Genomic DNA, 19,390 nt, shown 5'->3' on the forward strand with positions numbered 1-19,390 from the left:
TTAATAGGTATAAATGTCTTGAAAATTTGCTTCTTAATTACAAATATCTAATGTAAATAACTTATTTATCTCGCCAACAATCGATCAGTCTTTTCAAGGTGGCTGCTTGTGGTGTCTGACGCCTGTGGCAGCTCACTGCTAAAATCTGTCAAAATCACTCATTTTGAAAGGCAATCATTCCTTGACATTTGACGACTTCTCATTTAAAAGGAAGATAGTATGAGGGACAAGGTGAGGAAACTGTTTCAAAGAAGGAAATTATGCTTTCTGATGTACTTTTTGGGATGTTGCTGATTTGTGTGTGTGTGAGGATGTGTTCCATAAAAGCGAATGCTGTAGCGCGACAGCGACATGATCATGAGTACGGGGCCCCAGGGGCTTTGGGTACTAAACTAACGTTAGTTTCTACACACAGTTATTGACCTCAAAATGACTCTGATATTTTGGGTGACCATTGCGACCTTGGTTATTCTCACGTTTCTCTCAGCTTCTCCACGATGTCATAAATAGATCTAGAGATGATCTGTTTTACTTACAAGGTTGTCATGATTGTAAGCTCCTTCACACAGTTTTGTGGGAGCGCCCTGAGTCAACAGAGTGGTGTCTCTGGACTCTGACCTCTGTAGAGCCTACGATGAAAAAAGAAACAGATTTAAGCGCGTTTAAAAGTGTCCTATTTCACCAGCAAATGGCTTGCTTCGGCGCTAGTGTACTTTTGCACCTGCTTAATTTTACTATTTAACGCTAGTGTTTGTCAGTTGATTCCCAAACATGCATGCACAACTTCACTCTGAGTCTGAGTCTAAATATAGGGTGTCTGGTAGATTTTTGCAACTGGAGAAATACAAGTCATTTCACACTAAAACATACATATCCATAATGTCCATAGTTAACATAATACATGTGCAAAATTTCTCACCATAATCATGAATAATGGTGAAGTTATGAGCAAATAAAAACAGGGTATTTTTCATCCTCACGCTGTCAAAACCTTGGCGAAAAAGTGGGTCGCGAGCGTAATGAAATTCACTGTCAAGCGCACTCCAGTGGGCGGTGCTATTCACTGCGTTTATCACATTCAAAGCGCGCGTGTTTCTAAGGCTAAGCGCGCATCCTTGTCAGCTAGCACACACCGACCCAGCCAGCTGTGCGAGGCCCGCTTCGATCCCGCGGCACGCACATGTACTTGCACTCGCACGCGATTTGTACACACGGGTTTACGAGACCGATGACCCATCATACATACAAACGTATCACAAGTAACGTAGGTCTAACAGCGCGGCGGAGTAAAAGCGCACACAGTAGTGGTGCATGTGCGATATGTAGTACAGTGTACATGAAGACGCGCACATGTACCGGTACTCACATTACGTACCGGCGGTGCGCTATAGCAGCTCTGCGGAGGCTGAACATCGTACCTATGCATGCAAAACCGACTCGACTGTATGGAGCTTCGCGTAAGTGCGCGCCGTAACCACGAGTCATGGCGTGTAACTACGTGTCTAGACTTGTAGGCCCCGCCTCGCTTAGTTCGCTGATGCTGTTACTATGCTGACAAGGGTATCTTAATCGCTATTTCGCGGGTTTATCCTGGGGAATAAGCGAAAAACCAATGCTATTTTTGGATTCAGCACCATTGAATCCTCCTACACCGGTATGGCCAGTTTCACAGTCGGACGGAACAGCCGAGTTGTAGCGATGTTTAGGCTTAAATCTGAATTTAGGTACCAATACGTCTTGATATCTAAACTCGGCGTAGGACGAGAAGAATGAGACCACCACAAGCTTTCATATGATACCAAATTTATGGAGATTTGTTCCCGGGATAAACCCGCGAAAATGCCTGAAAGGTGATTTTAAGCCAAAATTGTGGGTCCACTTTTTGACCGAACGCGCGCCCTACGTTTGCCCATTGCCCAACACGCACTGAACGCATCTGGTAGTCGTAAGTTTATTTGAAAATGCTAGCGCTTTTGCATTCAAAATGTGACTTTCGTGATATCATTTAGTATCGAAGATAATATGATAGATTTCTCTTATTGTAAAAAATGTTTTGAAGTAGTTTTATGTTCTGTAGATGCATATAGACCTAGAAAATCTAGGTCAAAGATGACTTGTGAACTCGCGACTTTTGCGTGAATTTCGAAGGGGATGAAAAAGCGCATCGCGCTACCGACGCCCTACTAAATATCCAACAGCCAACAAAATTTGCATGTTAGTGAGATCCAAGTCCAGTGAAATGGAATTTTCACCATTTTGACCCTTCATTTCATTTGTCAGAATATGTCGATCGCAGCCAGTACGCTCTGCGATAACTGTTGCTCAGTAGCACTTTAATTAGCAGGCAGCGCACGGTGTCTACTGTTAGATACAAACAAAACATGTTCACGGCACAGTAGCGAGTGCTGCGATTGATCTGAATGCAGTGATCTCATATTTGAAGGATCACAGCAAGTTCTTCTTTCATGTCTATGGTATCTGTAAAAAGACAAACCTGTTTTGTTTTTTCTGCCTTTCCTCACCTTTTGCCGAGTCTTGCGGTAGCGATTAGTTGAGGTTTGGGGTTGTTCATGTTGTGTGTGTGTGTGTGAATGAAAGAAGATTGTGAAAAATGTGGTTACAAGACAATGGTGAAAGAATATCTACAGAACAATCTAGAGAGAAAGGATAGACTCTAGTGAAAGGAGGAAAAGAAATGAAAAAAATACTAAAAAGGTAAACTGGGAAAAAATGAAACAAATGGTTTACAAAATAGAGAGTACATTTGAATAAAAATGAAAGGTAATGGAGGGAAATAAAGAAAAACTTGCATCGTAAAGGAAAGCAGGGGAGTGATGGATGTGTTTGGGAAAAAGTGGAAAGCAAAGAAAAAAAGACTGAACACCAAAAAAGTAGGCCTACTTGGTAGAAAATTAGAAAGAGATGAAGCAAAATTAGATAAAAGCATAGGCTGCGTTTATCAACTTTCCCCAGTTTAAACGACTTTCGAAAGCCCTTTCGATAGCCCTTTCCATAGCCCTTTCCATAGCCCTTTCGAAAGCCCTTTCCATAGCCCTTTCGAAAGCCCTTTCCATAGCCCTTTCGAAAGCCCTGTCCACTCCCTGTACTATTAATGTGCCGCTTGTTTTCGTCGGCTGCGTTTATCAACTTTCGATAGCCCTTTCCGTAGCCCTTTCCATAGCCCTTTCGAGAGCCCTTTCCAAAGCCCTGACTGCATGTACTATTAATGTGCCGCTTGTTTTCTAAGAAGGGACGGCGAAAAGCAATTACCATCATAAAGACATATCTTCCTTTGAGAGTGAGGAGTCATGATACAATGCCACATGAATCAATTGTCTTCCTATCTGTGAGGCAGCTCCAGTTTAGCACATACTTCAAATATTTCTGAGTAGCGGCATGAGACATGGGATCAAAGGGAATGAGACTGTTGTTATTTTATTTCTCAAACCTTGTTGGTGAGAGAAACATCTCCTTGTTCCAAGCATATGCGTGCATTACACACAGCTGTATGTATACACCTGTGTACACGTACTCGTGTGCACTTTACGTGGCGCGCGTCTTTTCAGAAACTGGAAACGCATGGTTGCGCAACCGCAGTATAGGGCGACCTAAAGGGCTTTCAAAACAGCTTTGCATTTATCAACTTCGAAAGGCTTTTACAAACAGGTTTCTGATAACCTGTTTAGGAAACCTGTTTGGATCGTCACAAATTTCGGGCTTTCGAAAAGGCTTTCCTAAAGGGCTTTCAAAACAGCTTTGCGTTTATCAACTCGTGAAAATTCCTTGAAAGCTGTTTGGATAACCTGTTTCTGCCGAGAAAGGAGAGTTGATAAACGCACCCTTTCGTAAAAGGCTTTCCTAAAGGCTATCAAAACAGCTTTGCGTTTATCAACTCGTAAAAATTCCTTGAAAGCTGTTTGGATAACCTGTTTCTGCCGAGAAAAGGAGTTGATAAACGCACCCCAAGACGAATAGGATGGAAAGATAAAAAAAGATTATACAGGTTGTAAACGGACTTCAGAAAAGGTATCTTATTAGGCCTAATGCACTTGTCAATGTAATGACTCACCCCACTACCCCTGGACATGGGTGCGTCATTTCCTCGTTTGGTCCGTCAAATTTGTGACCCAGGTGTGCGTCATTTTACCAGCTATGTCCGTCAAATTTTTGACTGAGAGGTGCGTCAAAATCCCATCATTGTCAAATTTTTGACCGAGGGGTGCGTCATGGTACGTCACTTGGCTATGGAAAATAACACGCATTATTCTGAACCGAGGGGTGCGTCATGGTATGCACTTGGCTATGGAAAACTGCACGCATTTTTGCACGCTACCAGTACCGGATACACGTACGTACCGCGAGTGAATTTACAGTGAGCGCGATCCCGCGGCAAGTGAAAATCAAAGTCGGGAAGCGTTTTGGAGTAGGCCTAAGAGGGAAAAATGCTTGCCCGAATCTGGCAAGCAAATGACTTAAAAGCCACCCTTTCTCCTCACATTTTCTTTCCAACAAACTCATGAAATCACGCATACTCAATCTCAAGCCAGACGGACTGTTTAGCGATATAAAGATTTCAACCTCACAATACTAAATAGTAAGGCAGGCAAATCAAAGATCGTATACGGAATTCCGTATACGATCTCTGGTATACCGTTGCGTGGTGCGTACTGCGCGTACCTGCAGTATAGCAGGCAAGTCGAGTGTTCGTGGTGCGCGACTCGCTCGCTAACGCTGTGCAATTCGCAAGTGAGCAGCGTGCTCGTTATTCCTCATCGAACGTACATCGTCCATGTGTTGCATTCAACCGGACTAGAAATGGCCACGCACATACAGCGCATCTGCAGACAAGTCATATGTATGGCCAGGTGATGCATGCACACGTTGATTATACATTCGGAATATCGTAGCAGCAGAGTGATGTACGGTGAATGACGGTACGGTGCATACAGGGCCAGGGTAAGGGAAACTTGCCGAAACTTTGACAAATTGTGTTTACAAACCGAAAGAAAATGAAATTGCTTGAATAAAGCGTATGCAAAAATCCTTTCAGTATTTACGGGGGTGCGTCACATGTACCGAGGATGTCCGTCAAAAAAGTGACCTAGGTGTTCGTCAAAAACCCCGTGTTGTCCGTCAAAAAAGTGACTGTGGTGTTCGTCAAAAACCCCGTGTGGTCCGTCAAAAAGTGACTGTGGGGGTGCGTCAAAAACCCCGTGTGGTCAGTCAAAAAATGACCATGACGCACCCATGTCCGGGGGTAGTGGGGTGCGTCATTACATTGACAAGTGCATAAACCTTGGAACAAAAAAAGAAAGAAAGAAAGAAAAAGGTTTTGGAGTGGAAAGAAAGGACAGGTAGATGGAGGGAAAGATAATCCATGAAAGAAACAAAGAACAGTTGGGCAGAAAGTAAGATTGAACAGGAAATTAAAGACAAGAGGAAACCCATAAAAAAATAATGGGGGGGGGGACAAGGAAAGTTAGAAATATCTCAAACTAAGAGAGGAAAAGATGGAAGAGAAAGATACATGTAGGGGGCTGCACGTTCTCGACCACTTTGTATCTAGATGCTACAAAATGATATTAGAAACGACTTGGGAAAAAGGGAAAAACAAATTTTAGCTTTTCAAAGACACCATAGAGCCACTTGATCGCTACATTCAGATCAAATGATTGTCCCTTGCTGCGTGCGCTAAATATATTTATACTGTGCAGATTGCTTGTGTACAGAGCAGCATTTCAAGCCATCGAGATTTTCTGACACTTGTGAAAGTGTTATTGGTAAAACTTAACTTCTATTCGACCTTAGAAGCTCAGATACAATTATTTTAGATAAAAAAAGATAAGTTTTTGAATAACTAGGGTGAGTTTGTGCATGTTTGGCGATCATTTGACAAGGAGGTGTGAAAGTACACGAGCACCCTTACTTTTAAACTACTGATTTGTATGTATACATTCTGTATCTAGGGTAAAACCCCCCAGTATTCAGTCATTAAAATGGACTGTACAGTTCTGGTTGAGGTGAGGATTTAGTTGTTAACGTTTTGCGAGATATCCAGAAACCACTCTATGAGATGTCAAAGAGCATGCAATTCTTAAGGGAATCAAAAGTTTATTTGATGAAAATCGGTTTTGAAATGGCTGAGATATCCAAAAACAAGGTGAAACAGAGATACAATGTACTAATAGAAGGCTTGGCCTGTCACCTTTTATGATTATCACTTCTTTGGATACATCTCGGCCATTTGAAAACCAATTTTCATCAAATAAACATTGAATCCTTCTTAAAATTACATGCTCTTTCATATTTCATACGAGGTTTCTCATTATCTCACTTAGGAATGTTATAAACCTGAATCCTCACCTCAACCAGTACTGTACACAGTGTACAGTCCCTTTAAACTTATTCTGAGTTTTGTTTGTTTGTTTGTTTGTTTGTTTTTTGTTTTTTTGCCAATGTTGCATTTCATCATCACCTTTCAAATGTCTCATTTTTTTCTCTCTCTCTTATTCTTTCTTTATGTGCTGTTCTGGATGTGAACAATGCAGTGGCGCAAGAAACGCATGCGACGGTAAGTTTGGTTACATCGTATAGCTTGTAAAATGAGGCTTTTATACCTGAAATAAGACATTTGCGTCAAGAGAGCATTTTTAGCTCACCTGAGCCAAAGGCTCAAGTGAGCTATTGCGATCGCCCTTCGTCCGGCGTCCGTCGTGCGTCGTCCGTCGTCCCTTGTCCCTCGTCCCTCGTCCGTCGTGCGTCGTGCGTCGTGCGTAAACTTTTTACATTTTCATCTTCTTCTTGAAAACCCCATGACCGATTTTCATCAAACTTGGCAGGTAGCATCCCTAGGGGGTTAGGAACTCAATTTGTTAAAATGGGCACCATGCCCCACCCAGGGGGCCCCCAGGGGGGCCCAAACCCCCCCAAAATTAAGGAATCTGTAAAAATCTTCTTCTCTAGAACCAGAAGTGATAGAGCGAAGTTAATACTATGAGTTAGTACATTGATGACTGTAGTTTCAAGTTTGTTCATGGCAGAATCAGGGGTGCCCCCCTTGGGACCCAGGGGAGGGGGGTGGGGAAGGGTTCTAATGGGGCCTAAATTGTACATTTTCATCTTCTTCTTGAGAACTCCATGACCCATTTTCACCAAACTTGGCAGGTAGCATCCCTAGGGGGTTAGGAACTCCATTTGTTAAAATGGGCACCATGACCCACCCAGGGGGCCCCCAGGGGGCCCAAAACCCCCCCAAATTAAGGAATCCGCAAAAACCTTCTTCTCTAGAACCAGAAGTGATAGAGCTAGGTTAATACTATGAGTTAGCACATTGATGACTGTAGTTTCAAGTTTGTTCATGGCAGAATCAGGGGTGCCCCCCTTGGGACCCAGGGGGGGGGGGGGGGTGGGGGTGAGGAGGGGTCCTAATGGGGCCTAAATTGTACATTTTTATCTTCTTCTTGAGAACCCCATGACCCATTTTCACCAAACTTGGCAGGTAGCATTCCTAGGGGGTTAGGATCTCAATTTGTTAAAATGGGCACCATGCCCCGCCCAGGGGGCCCCCAGGGGGCCCAAACCCCCCAAATGAAGGAATCTTTAAAAATCTTCTCTAGAATCAGAAGTTATAGAGCTGAGATAATACTATGAGTGAGTACATTAATGACTGTAGTTTCAAGTTTGTTCATAGGAGATCCAGGGGTGCCCCTCTTGGGGGTAGGGGGGAGGGGGGTGGTTGGAAGGGTCCAAATGGGGGCCTGAATTGTACATTTTCATCTTCTTCCTGAAAACCTCATGATGGATTTTTGTCAAACTTGGCAGGTAGCATCCCTAGGTGGTCAGGATCTCAATTTATCAAACTGGGCACCATGCCCCACCCAGAGGGCCCCAGGGGGCCCCAATTCCCCCAAATTAAGGAATCTTGAAAAAATTGGGCCCTTATTGTACATTTTCATCTTCCACTTGAGAATGCCTCGTCAAATTTTGGTAGAGCTGTGAATAATTTAGATTAGTGACTGCGTGAAAGGTGAACTTGCGATACTCAGGTGAGCGCTAGACCCGCGGGTCTCTTGTTTTTTTTTCATGTTGTATTTCATCATGGATGTGCCTGTTTCATGCTACATGTATTTCCATACATGGCAGTCAGCTGTGAAGTGTCTTTGCCAGTCTTAGTGGTAACAAGCTGGCATGGGTGCTGTCACAAAAATTGCATTTCTGAGCAAAGAATACTTCTACAGGTCCCTGCCGTGTTATGTGTATACAGGAGGCAAGTGTAAAAGAAAGTAGTGACACATTTGTGAGATACTAGTTTACTACAAATTTACAGATGCTGATAATAAGTTTTAGGGAAATGTAAATTCTCCAGCAAGCATGCATACTTGTCTTGAAAATCAAGCAACTACTCAGCCTGTTTATCTGTCCAGATAAAGCATGCATGTTTTGGCATTAGTTCTGTTTTTCCTACAGTGTTCTCCAGCATATCAGTGTGCTATGGTTTTTGTTGTTGTTGTGTGGTGTTTTTTTTTTTTGTTCAGTTTTCTACGTGAATTTTTATTTCTGTCTGTTATAATGTCCAATCATGATAGAGACATGTATTTTACAAAAGTATGTTTTTGAGTTTTGACAGAAAGTTTATTTTGATTCATTCACAGCCTGAAGCGTAAGAGGAGAAAGATGCGTGCCAGGTCCAAGTAGACTGTCTCCTCAGGCACCCCAAAGGTTATTGCACTTTTGCCCTGAGGACTGGACCTGGGTGCTGGTGTTGGCTTCATCTCAGCAGATTCTGTATTCTTCACCTCTGTGGTCACTTCATGGGTCACCCGTCGTCCTGAATCACCAATCAATCACTGTGACCAGTGTTCTCTGCCTTGTCGTCTGTGTCTGCCGTCAGTTGGTTCACACCAGGATGAAAGCTGTTGGGGGCGGGATCTTCACAGATGTGCAATGGTGTCAACTTCATCAATGCATTCAACAATACCATCTCTTTAAACTTTTCAGACATTCCTCCCTGGAAACAACTTAAGAACTGTACCAGTTACTTTCCCAGACTCTATGCTCGAGTGCAGTGCCCTTGTGGTTGTCATATTATGCCCTAATACATCTAAGGGACTGCTCTTGTTGTATCAGTGTGTAATAAAGCATTTCCAGTGTGTTTAAAATATCTGGACTGCAAACATCTCGTGCATTTGTATGAATACTGCTTCGTAGAAGTAGAAAGAGTAGCCCATGGGAGACTGGTGGACTGACAATTGTGTGTATGTGTGTGTGTGTGTGTGTGTGTGTTTGAGAGAGTGACTGTATGATTAACATTTGGTGGAGGTAAGGTGGTCATTCTGTGGGAGTTAAAGCAGGGGAAACTCGGTGGGTCCTTGAAACAGAGAAATGTTCTATGTATCTGGCATTTCATTACCATAGTAACCAACAACTACTTTATCCAAAATAAACAGAAGGGAAAATGGAAGTTCCTGAATAAAAAGAAGTACAGCTGTAATTGTGACACAATCTATTTAAAACACTACAGTGCACTCCCAGTATAACAGACTCGGTACTAAAATTCCCTATACAACAAAGTGAAAATTCAGGTCTCAAAAAACTATCATTTAAAATATCTGTGTATATGTATTTCACCATTCAGTTATAATAAAATTTTGATACAAGTACAAAAGTGTATAATGAAAGAAAACCAATACACGTGGTCCAGAGAACCTTGTTATAACGGGATTACACTGTAAAACATGACTCGTTTGTAGTCAAACTTTACGCTAGCAAGATTCGAATTGCAGTCTAATTACGTGTACATGTATAATATGTACAGTCCATTCACCTTTGTAGAACAGGACTTGTAAAGACTGATGAAAAAGGACATAATAGAATGCAAAACTAAAATCTCCGAGAGAAGTATGATTTCAAACACACACACACTCGCGAACACACAAATTGAGACAATGGAATAAGTGTGGCCTTGCAAGTGACCAAGATGTGTGCATTATCCATTTCCACTTTTTTGTTTGTGTATGGACATGCATTTACATATACATAATGTATATACATGTATTATACTTGTACAATGTACAGTACGGGGTTACACACGAATTGGTTAAACATGTGTGTGTTTGTGTGTGTTTCGCTGTGTGTGTAATTGCAAGCATTATAGAATTATGCCTAAAGGCCTGTGCCAGTTGATCCCACGCAGAATCTGTCTGCAAGTGTGTGTTAAACAAAAATTTCTTGTGCGAGTGTACAAGAAAACTTGTTATATACTATATGTACTAGGTGTTACAAAAAACATTTCCCACTTTTGATGCTTGATAGCTTGAAAACTATATATCAGATAAAATTGTCATTGATATGAGTAATTGCTGAATAGTGTACAATTTAGTTGGAGGTGATTTGAATATGAAAACCCAGATCAGTTTCATGAAATCCATGATTAATTTCAAAGTTAGGTTCCAGATTTTGGTCAAATTTTAACCCACTGTACCAAACTGAACTTTACACAGGAACTGGTATAGATATAGATATATATATATATATATATATATATATATATATATATATTGTTTACACACACACGGTGATTCTATCCTACTATGAAGAGTGCTCGATATCCTCAAAGGAAGACCTTTAGACAGAAGTAATGAAACTAGTTCACGCGGTTGACTACAGGCAATTGCCAGATGATTGCACCTCATGGAGGTTGCATGAAACTCGAGAGTTGCAATAAATACGGATGAACCTGCAGTCAACCGCGTGAATTTGTTTCATTACTTCTGTTCTCTTATTATATATATATATATATATATATATATATATATATATATATACAACGTGTGTATATATATAAATATACACACACACAATTAAAACTGAAAGTTGTGTTCCGTAGAAGAATTTGATTATGAATTTTACATTTTAATACCAATACTTCCAATACACGCTTTTATTTAATCTGGAATGTTCTTTATTCAACTGCAAATAAGTAGGCATATTCTCATAAATTATATACTTTAAAAATGCACTTATAGCTACAGCTGGAGAGTATATGGGTGGTGTCACTCCGATTCAGTCGAAGTTCAGCTTATTTGTAGGAATAATACGGTTTATATTGCAACCAGTGTCAACTCTTTATTTTTGTTTTACTTTTGTGGTTCAATTCAGAAACCTTTAACGACAAAAACACAATGTTACTGAGGCAATCAAAAACCCAAAGTCATAAATTTGAATTGCGTAATGTCTTACCGTTTTATTCTAGTCCTATATTTCAAGAATTCAAAACAATACTATCAACAAAAAAGGTAATGAAATGATCTGATAAATGTATTACTTTAGTACATCCATTCTCGTACGTTTTCTGCCTCTACATGACACCCAACGTATAAGTAGTGTATTCAAAATTGACTTTCATAAACAGTAACATACGGTAATCGTATGCACTATATTATGCAGTATATATGGAATGGACCAATGAGCAATTTGAATTTCAGTTCAAGAAATCTAACTCTATATACATTACTTTATTTCCTCGTCCAATCATGAACTCGGTTGCTGTATTAAATCTGATCATGTTTCCCCCCAAATTTAAACGAATCATAGGCCCTTTCCATATACTGATGTATACTTTATTTATTTATCAAACAACACAAGGAAACGAGGGGATGCAGGAAGGTGAGTGGAGGGTTTACAAGGAAATAAATAACATTTCGGGAATGGTTTTGGTGGAAGTGTCGAGTTTGTTGGTCTCTTAGAAGACGGACGAATCACAGTAGCAATCCTCGGGGCAGTCCAGCCAGTCATGTTCGGAACATAGCTTGCAGTATCGGTTACAGTAGAACTCGTATTCTGAATGCGGAGAAAGAAAGAATACGTTCTCTTTATCTGATTATTTTTTTATTGACATCAATAATACGCGATTTTGATTTGATTATGAAATATGTTTTAGACATGAAATGTTATGCTTGCATGAATTATGAGGAGACAACTCCATGGAGTAAACTTCAAGGTAGACGTGACAGTGTGACTGAGATCTTGTACATGATCATCATCACCACCATTTCGGGGTTTAAAAAAATCATAATTTTCATAACTCAGTTTTCCTTCTACACTGTATCTGATATTTATTCTATCTACCAATCCATCGTTCTCTCTCTCCCTTTCATCACTCTCTCTTCCACTTCTTGATTTTGATTTATCGATTTATTGATTTATTCACAAAATGAATATACATACATTATTCACAAATATGCACATAGTTTGTACATGAAACATATTACACATTTTGTCTGGATCGTCATAAGCTATGAAAAGCTTGACTGGGACGTCCAGTATGGATAACGTACACATATTATGTACATAAACATCATTAAAAAAATGTATTATGCGCGTTCAATTTGTTCATAGATAGGAAGATGAGAGAAGGAGAGAAAAAAGAAAGAAAAGTGAGAGGAAGAGGTAAGGAGAGGGATACTCTACATCGTGGTTAAAGGTATACAAGATTGACAATTCTGGTAACAACTATAACATAGAAAGACTCGCTGCTATTATGTACGTAGTGTACGTATGACAAAATAAACCTGTGGACCTGGGGTAAGACAGCAGGCAAGAACCATGCAAATAGTATTGTTTAAACATATTTGCAAAGAAGGGTATTCTTTACTAGTCTTCTAAAAGTATGCTTTGATTGGCACCGTCGCACTACATGAGAAAGAGAATTCCAGATGTCTGGACCGGCATGTCGTATGGATCGATGGGCAAGGGCAGTTTTTGGATTTTCTAGGTGCACGTTTGTCGAGGTTCTGGTTGAATAACTATGAATAGCCGAATTAAAACGAAACATGTTTAACAGGTTGGTGGGAAGTTCTTGCGAATGGAATCTATACATAAAGACAGCACTTTGGAGGTAACGAATGTCGTAAATAGAGAGTGTATACGCAATTGAAAAAACAATGGGTTTGCATGAGACCTGTAATCTTCATCCTCAAATTTCGTTCTACTCTCCCTCTTCTCTTCTGTCAACTTTTGCACACGTTCTTCTGATACTATACAATAACACCTTTAATGAACTCTATCTAAATATGGTAGTTTAGACTCGTTATGTAATATATACTGCGGTGTGTGTGCGTGTACATTATTATGTGGTGTTATACATTTATTTATAAGTAGGCCCTATTCTCAAAATATTACCCTTCATGCCCATCATGCAGGCTTCATATCTGGGTACCTTTGAACGGTTACAGTTTGTTATTCCGAAGGTTCGTTTATCAGAAGAAAAAAAAAATCGTTATTCTGAATTTTCGGTAATCCAAATACAAAATACTGTTCGTAATTCCGAAGGTTCGTATGGTACGCAACCTTTTTCTCTCTCTCTCTCTCTCTCTCTCTCTCTCTCTCTCTCATTTCTTTTTTCTTCATTTTCGGATTAACAAACCATCGGAGTAACAAACCTTACGTAATTTTTCGGAAAAAGGAATCTTCGCAATAACGCCGCAATGTTCCTATTAACGAACCCCATTTCATTTCCGGATTAATGAATACGTATCTAGGCATAGGATTTTTGTGTGTTTCAGAATAACTAACCTTCGGAATAACGAACCTTGAATCATGTTGACAACGAACCTTAGATCATTGTCGGATTAGCGAGCCTTCAAAATAACGAAAATCACCCCTTTGAACATTGATTTGCACAAATTAATAAATCAAGCCTAGACTTACAAAACTCTGGCATCATCTCACCTGGCTTTCTCTTGCACTTGCAGGTGGCGCAGCCAAACTCATCGGCTTGGTAACCATGGGGACAGTCCTTGATACATCGAATGGCGGGACACTCTAGGAGATTCCTGTCTGTGGAGTGATAAAATGTTCCTACTTAGTAAAACTGATGATGCATAATTACTTCAAACACATCGTACCAACATTCAGAAGGAAATCAGTAAAAACAAAGTGACAAATCAGAAAAGAAATGATTGAACTGGAAATCATACATCCAGAGACAAAAACAAAAACAACTTTTGACCAGCATAAGGAAGTTAACATGACAGACTATAGCCACCTTAACATGCAGTCTTGGTCACGTGACCGTGGCGTAGTTTTCTGAAACGTTCCTATATAAGTTATTCACACAAAGAGGTCAGAACTTGTTTTCATTGTATTCCAGGAGCGAGGTCTATGAAGCTATACTGGTTTTATGGTTGGTCTGAAAGAATCATGACAAAATTCATTACTACGAGAAAAAAAAATAACACACAATTAGTACAAATTTATGTACAAAGGTATAGAGCCGAATGAACAAGACGTTTATATCAAGATGTTTCAATAAACGCATGAAATTGTTCTAAAACAAAATTATTAGGTATTTTTCAATACTTGAAATTCAAGATATATCAAAATGTATTTGTTGGAGGCAGCTGTATTTTGATTTGATTTCGCGGTCCTTTTAAGGGGTAGAGTGTAATTAATTTACAATCAATCTATCAATTAGCCCATCACCGTTTGATCTATCTATAAACACCAATGAAATGAGCGTGATATCATATGCAACAATTATCAAGTACAAACAAATATACAATGGGTATAGCGCAGCTATTACAGGTAATGTTATCTCGTTATCTAGTATTCTCACAGTCACCATGACCGTCATTATGTTATTATAATCATTGTCTTCTTGTCTATAATTGCAAACACATCTATCCAGCTGTTGACCACAGTGTTTTACCATGGACAGAACAACTTATACAAACATTATAGGAAATGAAAAGACTTGAAACTTACTGCAACTTGAGCAGGCCCAGTAACCCTTTATACAGGCACTGTTGACAAGAAACAGATAGTCATTATAAAGTAGACAAACCACGACACACTTGTATGTAATTACTCAATGTTGAGTGACGTCAGGAATGTGAACCGCGTTATGTTCGGCACATTTTTGTTTTAGTTTTAGTTTTTGTTTTTGTTTTTTTGGGTCAAATGAATGCTTTCTGCACGGGGAACCCCTTTCCCATTATTCGTTGATTCTATAATCGATGGACATTTTGAATTATTCAGTGTATATGACAAATTTGGAATTCGTATGACGTCTATATTTTCCTATGCATTCAAATGGTAATTTCTTTCTTCAGATTTCCTCTCTCTCAATGTATCCTCTCAATAAATACACTCGATAGGTGTCGGTTTTATAGGGCTGAATGCCGGGTAAGATTAACAGTGGTTTTCAATTGAGGTTTATTGTTACGCTCCTTTACCTGTCTTTCTTTACCACGAAAGCAACTGATTAAATTTCACCCGATGTCAACAGACACTAAGCAACTGTTTAGTCATTCTCTTCTTTAAAAGATTCAGGCATAATATATATATATATATATATATATATATATATATATATATGTAATACAATTTCTTCATAATTACTTTATTCAATGGAATTGATAAGATTGAAATACCGTGTTAATGAGCAGATTTCCCAGGTGTTTGTTTGTTTTTTACTGTTGACAGCAGGATTATGTGTACATAATTGTTTTGATATCATTCTAGTTCCGCGACTAAAACTGTACTTTGTAGTTGGAATAGCAGCTTTGAGACAGGTGATAAACAGCCAAGTATACGTAATTAACTGAAAACATGGAATTCTAATTTGTAAAGAAAATATCATACCATCCCCCACAGGGTTGATCGGAATTCTTGGTCTCTCCATCACGATACCACCTTCCTTCGTCAGCCTCGTAGCATCCACGTCTTTCTTCATCTGGGTGGGAAAGCAGGTGTCACTCATGAGACGCATAGACAAAGATGTGAAAAAAAAAACTTATTGAATACACCTTATCACTATAAAATTATGATGTTGCTGCTTGATAAAACCTTTGTGGCTTGAGTTTTAGAATGATTCTTGTGATTGTTAACTACATATCTCAACCCTCATACATCGAAAGGTGTCAGCTTGGCGCCCTGAAAGTTTCTCAAAGAAACGAAAAATTGGAGGGACGATTCTCCTTTATCTTCTTTGATCTATTTGATTTCTTCTTTTGTTTTAGTGAACTTTTTAGCATTTGTTTAATTCATTTGTCAGCCTGATTCATGACGCAGATTTCACTATAAAGACTATTCTACAGTTCACCTCCGCAATATTTTCTGCATTCCGCCTTGCTGACAAAGTTGTTTGGGTTTCCCCCACATCCTCCGTACGTGAAGGGAGCACACTTCCCTTTGTCCCTGCTGTACGCCCAGCGAATTTCCGACTCGTTGCACGGTCCAGGCTTGGCTTTCAGCTCACACGCGTCTGAGTGACGTAACAAAGGAACTTATCCAATCAGACCACTAATGTATTGTCTTTCAATATAATTTTTTTCGGGACACTTCTGTACTTCCGGTGATTCTCATTGTTAATTCTATTGAATCATAATTCACTTTTAATTTCTCCAAACATGATCTCATCAACATCATTTTATTCAATAATAACGGCAGTTTCCGTCAGCAGAAATAATCAATGTTTGTTTTGATTTATTGGTTCCTGTATTATCATTGTACATGCACATACATGTACATGCACATGCATGACATGTAAACATACATTGGTGGTGGCGGCATACATATTCAAAGACGTAAAGGTTTACACAAAGTTAGATCACCTGGATCACTGATCAGCAAGACATGACAAAATATTTTCTCACCGAGGTGCAGGTGAACAGTTACAGGTCATGTTCCTCCGTAATAATAAAAAAAAAAAGTTTTCGATGAAACGCATTATCATAATCACATGACCAAATAAAAAAAATGCAACAAAATGGTGGCGCAAACAAAGAAATAATTAAAAAGGGGAAAAAACATCGATAACAACAAGAAAAAATGGGGGTAGCACACAATACATTCCTGGGAGACAACGATATTTGTAGAATTATGAAGAGCATGCCTAAGATTAATACATGGAGAGAGAGAGAAAGAGAAAGAGAGAGAGAGAGAGCATACATTGCAAATCATAATAAGATAGGAGATTCCGTACTTCAATCCTCTAAAAAAAAAATTAAAAAAAATCTCCCGTTAAAATCCATTAACCCTGCCTGTTGTTTATCAAACCATTCCAACAACGGCTATGAGACATAAATCAGTTTTCTGTGACGAGCAAGATAATTATTAATTGAGAATCCCCGGATATTTTCGTAAAAGTCACCGCCAGTGATGTCTGACGTCATAAAGATCAAAATCTCATTAATTTGGGGCTTTCTTTTGGGCACCGATGCATGAAGGGCGGAGTGATATTTTTACCTCCGTGACGATGATGACAGTTTTATGAATGGAAGGACGTTAGAGAAATCGTGATAAAGTCGGAGAAAAACTAAATTGATTCCAGAAGAGTTACACGTCGTTGTCACATTTTAATTAGAATCGCGCACCAAGATTTTAGTGATTTGTTTCGAATGTTAGTCTGTCATTACTTTGTCATTATTTCCGAATCATAGTGCTGGTTGTTTTGCCGCAGAAGTTCCTTGCAGCCGGGCAGATTGTGTGCAGTCAGGAACAGAAAAACTGAGCTTCGTTTTCATCAGATTACACTTTGCCATTTTCATGAAATCGCTCTTGCGATTAATTCAATTTTCCTACATCAGGGCTTGTCTAATGTCATCCTTTCTTGGCTGAATGCCGAAGACAATGTTCGCCACCATCATAATCAATTACCCTTTATATCGTTGGGGTGTTTCTCCTTACCTGAGGCTTTCAAAGCAAATGTAAAGCAAGTAGCGATTGTGCATGACTCATAATTATGTGGATAATATTTCTTTGCGCTTGTTTATGGAAGGCCGATTGCGTTCAGAATGATTTAGAAGTGCATTTTCACATCAACACAATAATGTGCATACTGAATCAAATGTTCCATAAAGAAGAAAGCATTGGTTCAACATCACGTATACATGTATAGTCAACTAGAATTTACGTAAAAAAAAACCCAAGTATAATATGTTTCAAGGATATCATAAAGCCCTCACATACGTGAAGCATAATGATAAGTGAACATGCTGGGATATATTGCTTTGTTCACGTGTGTATGATGCTAGCTAGATAAGAGCAACCAAACTATTCTTATGGATGAAAGCATTGAAATAATGAAAGATTATGGTAATTTAAGAGTCTTTCACAGATTCTTGCAATTGGATAAAGTATTAAGATAATGGCAGTTCAAATATCGTTATCGTCTTGCGTCTGATGTTGCGGTGTCTTTGTATAATATTTTGATTTGAGCAACATACTTCCTTAATTACATCTTATAAAACCTCTTATCTGATAATGGAGGAAATTATACCATATTTCAAAACTCTACTAGAGATAAAAATGCTCTTAAAGAAGCGGAAAAGCAATATGAAGAAATTACAGTTAAAAAAAGGGGGGGGGCTTTCGTTACATCCAGTATATACAAGTATATACTGTTGATCACAATGTTGTATAACTTCGCTTTATTTTGCGATCGATTTTACAAGCAGATTTGATTTGCATTCCTAATAGGCATATCTGATTTTGGTCAAAATAGTTAAAGAAGTTTGCAGAGGGAAAATGTGAACTTACCTCTTGTATATGCAGACATGACACCTACCAAGGTAACCAGAAGGGTGAGGCTGAGTAACTGAATTGAAATCATCTTGAATCACTGTCTTTTTCTTTCCGTTTCTCCAGACGAAAGGACGGGATTATGTCTTATTCCGCTCTGACTGCCTTTTGAGATGGACGTGTGTCCTATGAGGGCTCAGATTTTGATGTGACTTGTCTCTTGACTAAACCTCCATCCAGGGCCATCATCGCCTCAAGCTTGTCCTCGTACACTCATGCCTTGTTTGGCTTGGAGGATGAATGGGGAAGCTCTTCAGCCAATCAAATTGCTTTGCGGAATTATACGAAACATGATTGGTGGATCCTCACAATTACGTTTTGCGTGCACGCAATACAACGTAAAACTGAAAGTGTGTGACGTCGTTGTTGGCATTTTGTCATTCAAGCAGAAACACATCCAAATTGTACCTATTTGATTCGATGTGTGAGATGCTAGAATGCTTCCATCGCGATTGAAAACCTCTAGTCTATTTGAGAAAGACCCTTTCTGTTTTGTTTTTTTTTTTTTTTTTGTTATGTACATCTCCCTCTCTCTCTCTCTCTAACATAAGAAAAGTCACCAAATTTGATTGAAATTGGGTAAAAGGTGTAAGAGTGGCAAATGGAAATATGGTAGGGGGCACAATGTCCCCCTTGGGCTTTATAGGGTTAAAGTGATCAGAGCTTTCGGACTTGCACTTGACGTGGGTGGTCGACTTTAAGTGATTAGAACCTTCATACTTTCTTCATCGGGTTGTGTTTACTCTCTGGGGTAAGAGTTTTCAGACTTTTTCTTCATTTGGCGTAGTGTTGACGTTCAATAATGTAA

The 19,390-nt window shown here is 39.3% G+C and overlaps 1 protein-coding gene and 1 long non-coding RNA gene across 2 annotated transcripts; one reads left to right on the forward strand and one right to left on the reverse strand.

Annotated features, from left to right (window-relative positions):
- Positions 1–90: 90 nt before the first annotated feature.
- LOC139721156 (uncharacterized) lies at positions 91–9,160 on the forward strand. The gene is made up of 3 exons (XR_011710208.1): positions 91–231; positions 6,549–6,571; positions 8,652–9,160. It is a non-coding gene; the product is annotated as an uncharacterized lncRNA (long non-coding RNA).
- A 1,794-nt stretch (positions 9,161–10,954) lies between these two features.
- On the reverse strand, positions 10,955–18,688 carry LOC139721157 (uncharacterized). The gene is made up of 6 exons (XM_071632487.1): positions 18,541–18,688; positions 16,103–16,264; positions 15,643–15,733; positions 14,764–14,801; positions 13,729–13,836; positions 10,955–11,838 (listed from the first exon to the last, which is right to left on the reverse strand). The coding sequence occupies exons 1-6, from the start codon at positions 18,611–18,613 to the stop codon at positions 11,741–11,743; spliced, it is 570 nt and encodes a 189-aa protein (XP_071488588.1). The 5' UTR covers positions 18,614–18,688; the 3' UTR covers positions 10,955–11,740.
- Between the last annotated feature and the right edge of the window lie 702 nt (positions 18,689–19,390).

This window comes from Diadema antillarum, unplaced genomic scaffold (genome assembly GCF_040938485.1).
Source record: "Diadema antillarum isolate AM-2024a unplaced genomic scaffold, OU_Dant_1.0 scf00000139, whole genome shotgun sequence".
In the NCBI taxonomy this organism is placed as follows: domain Eukaryota; kingdom Metazoa; phylum Echinodermata; class Echinoidea; order Diadematoida; family Diadematidae; genus Diadema; species Diadema antillarum.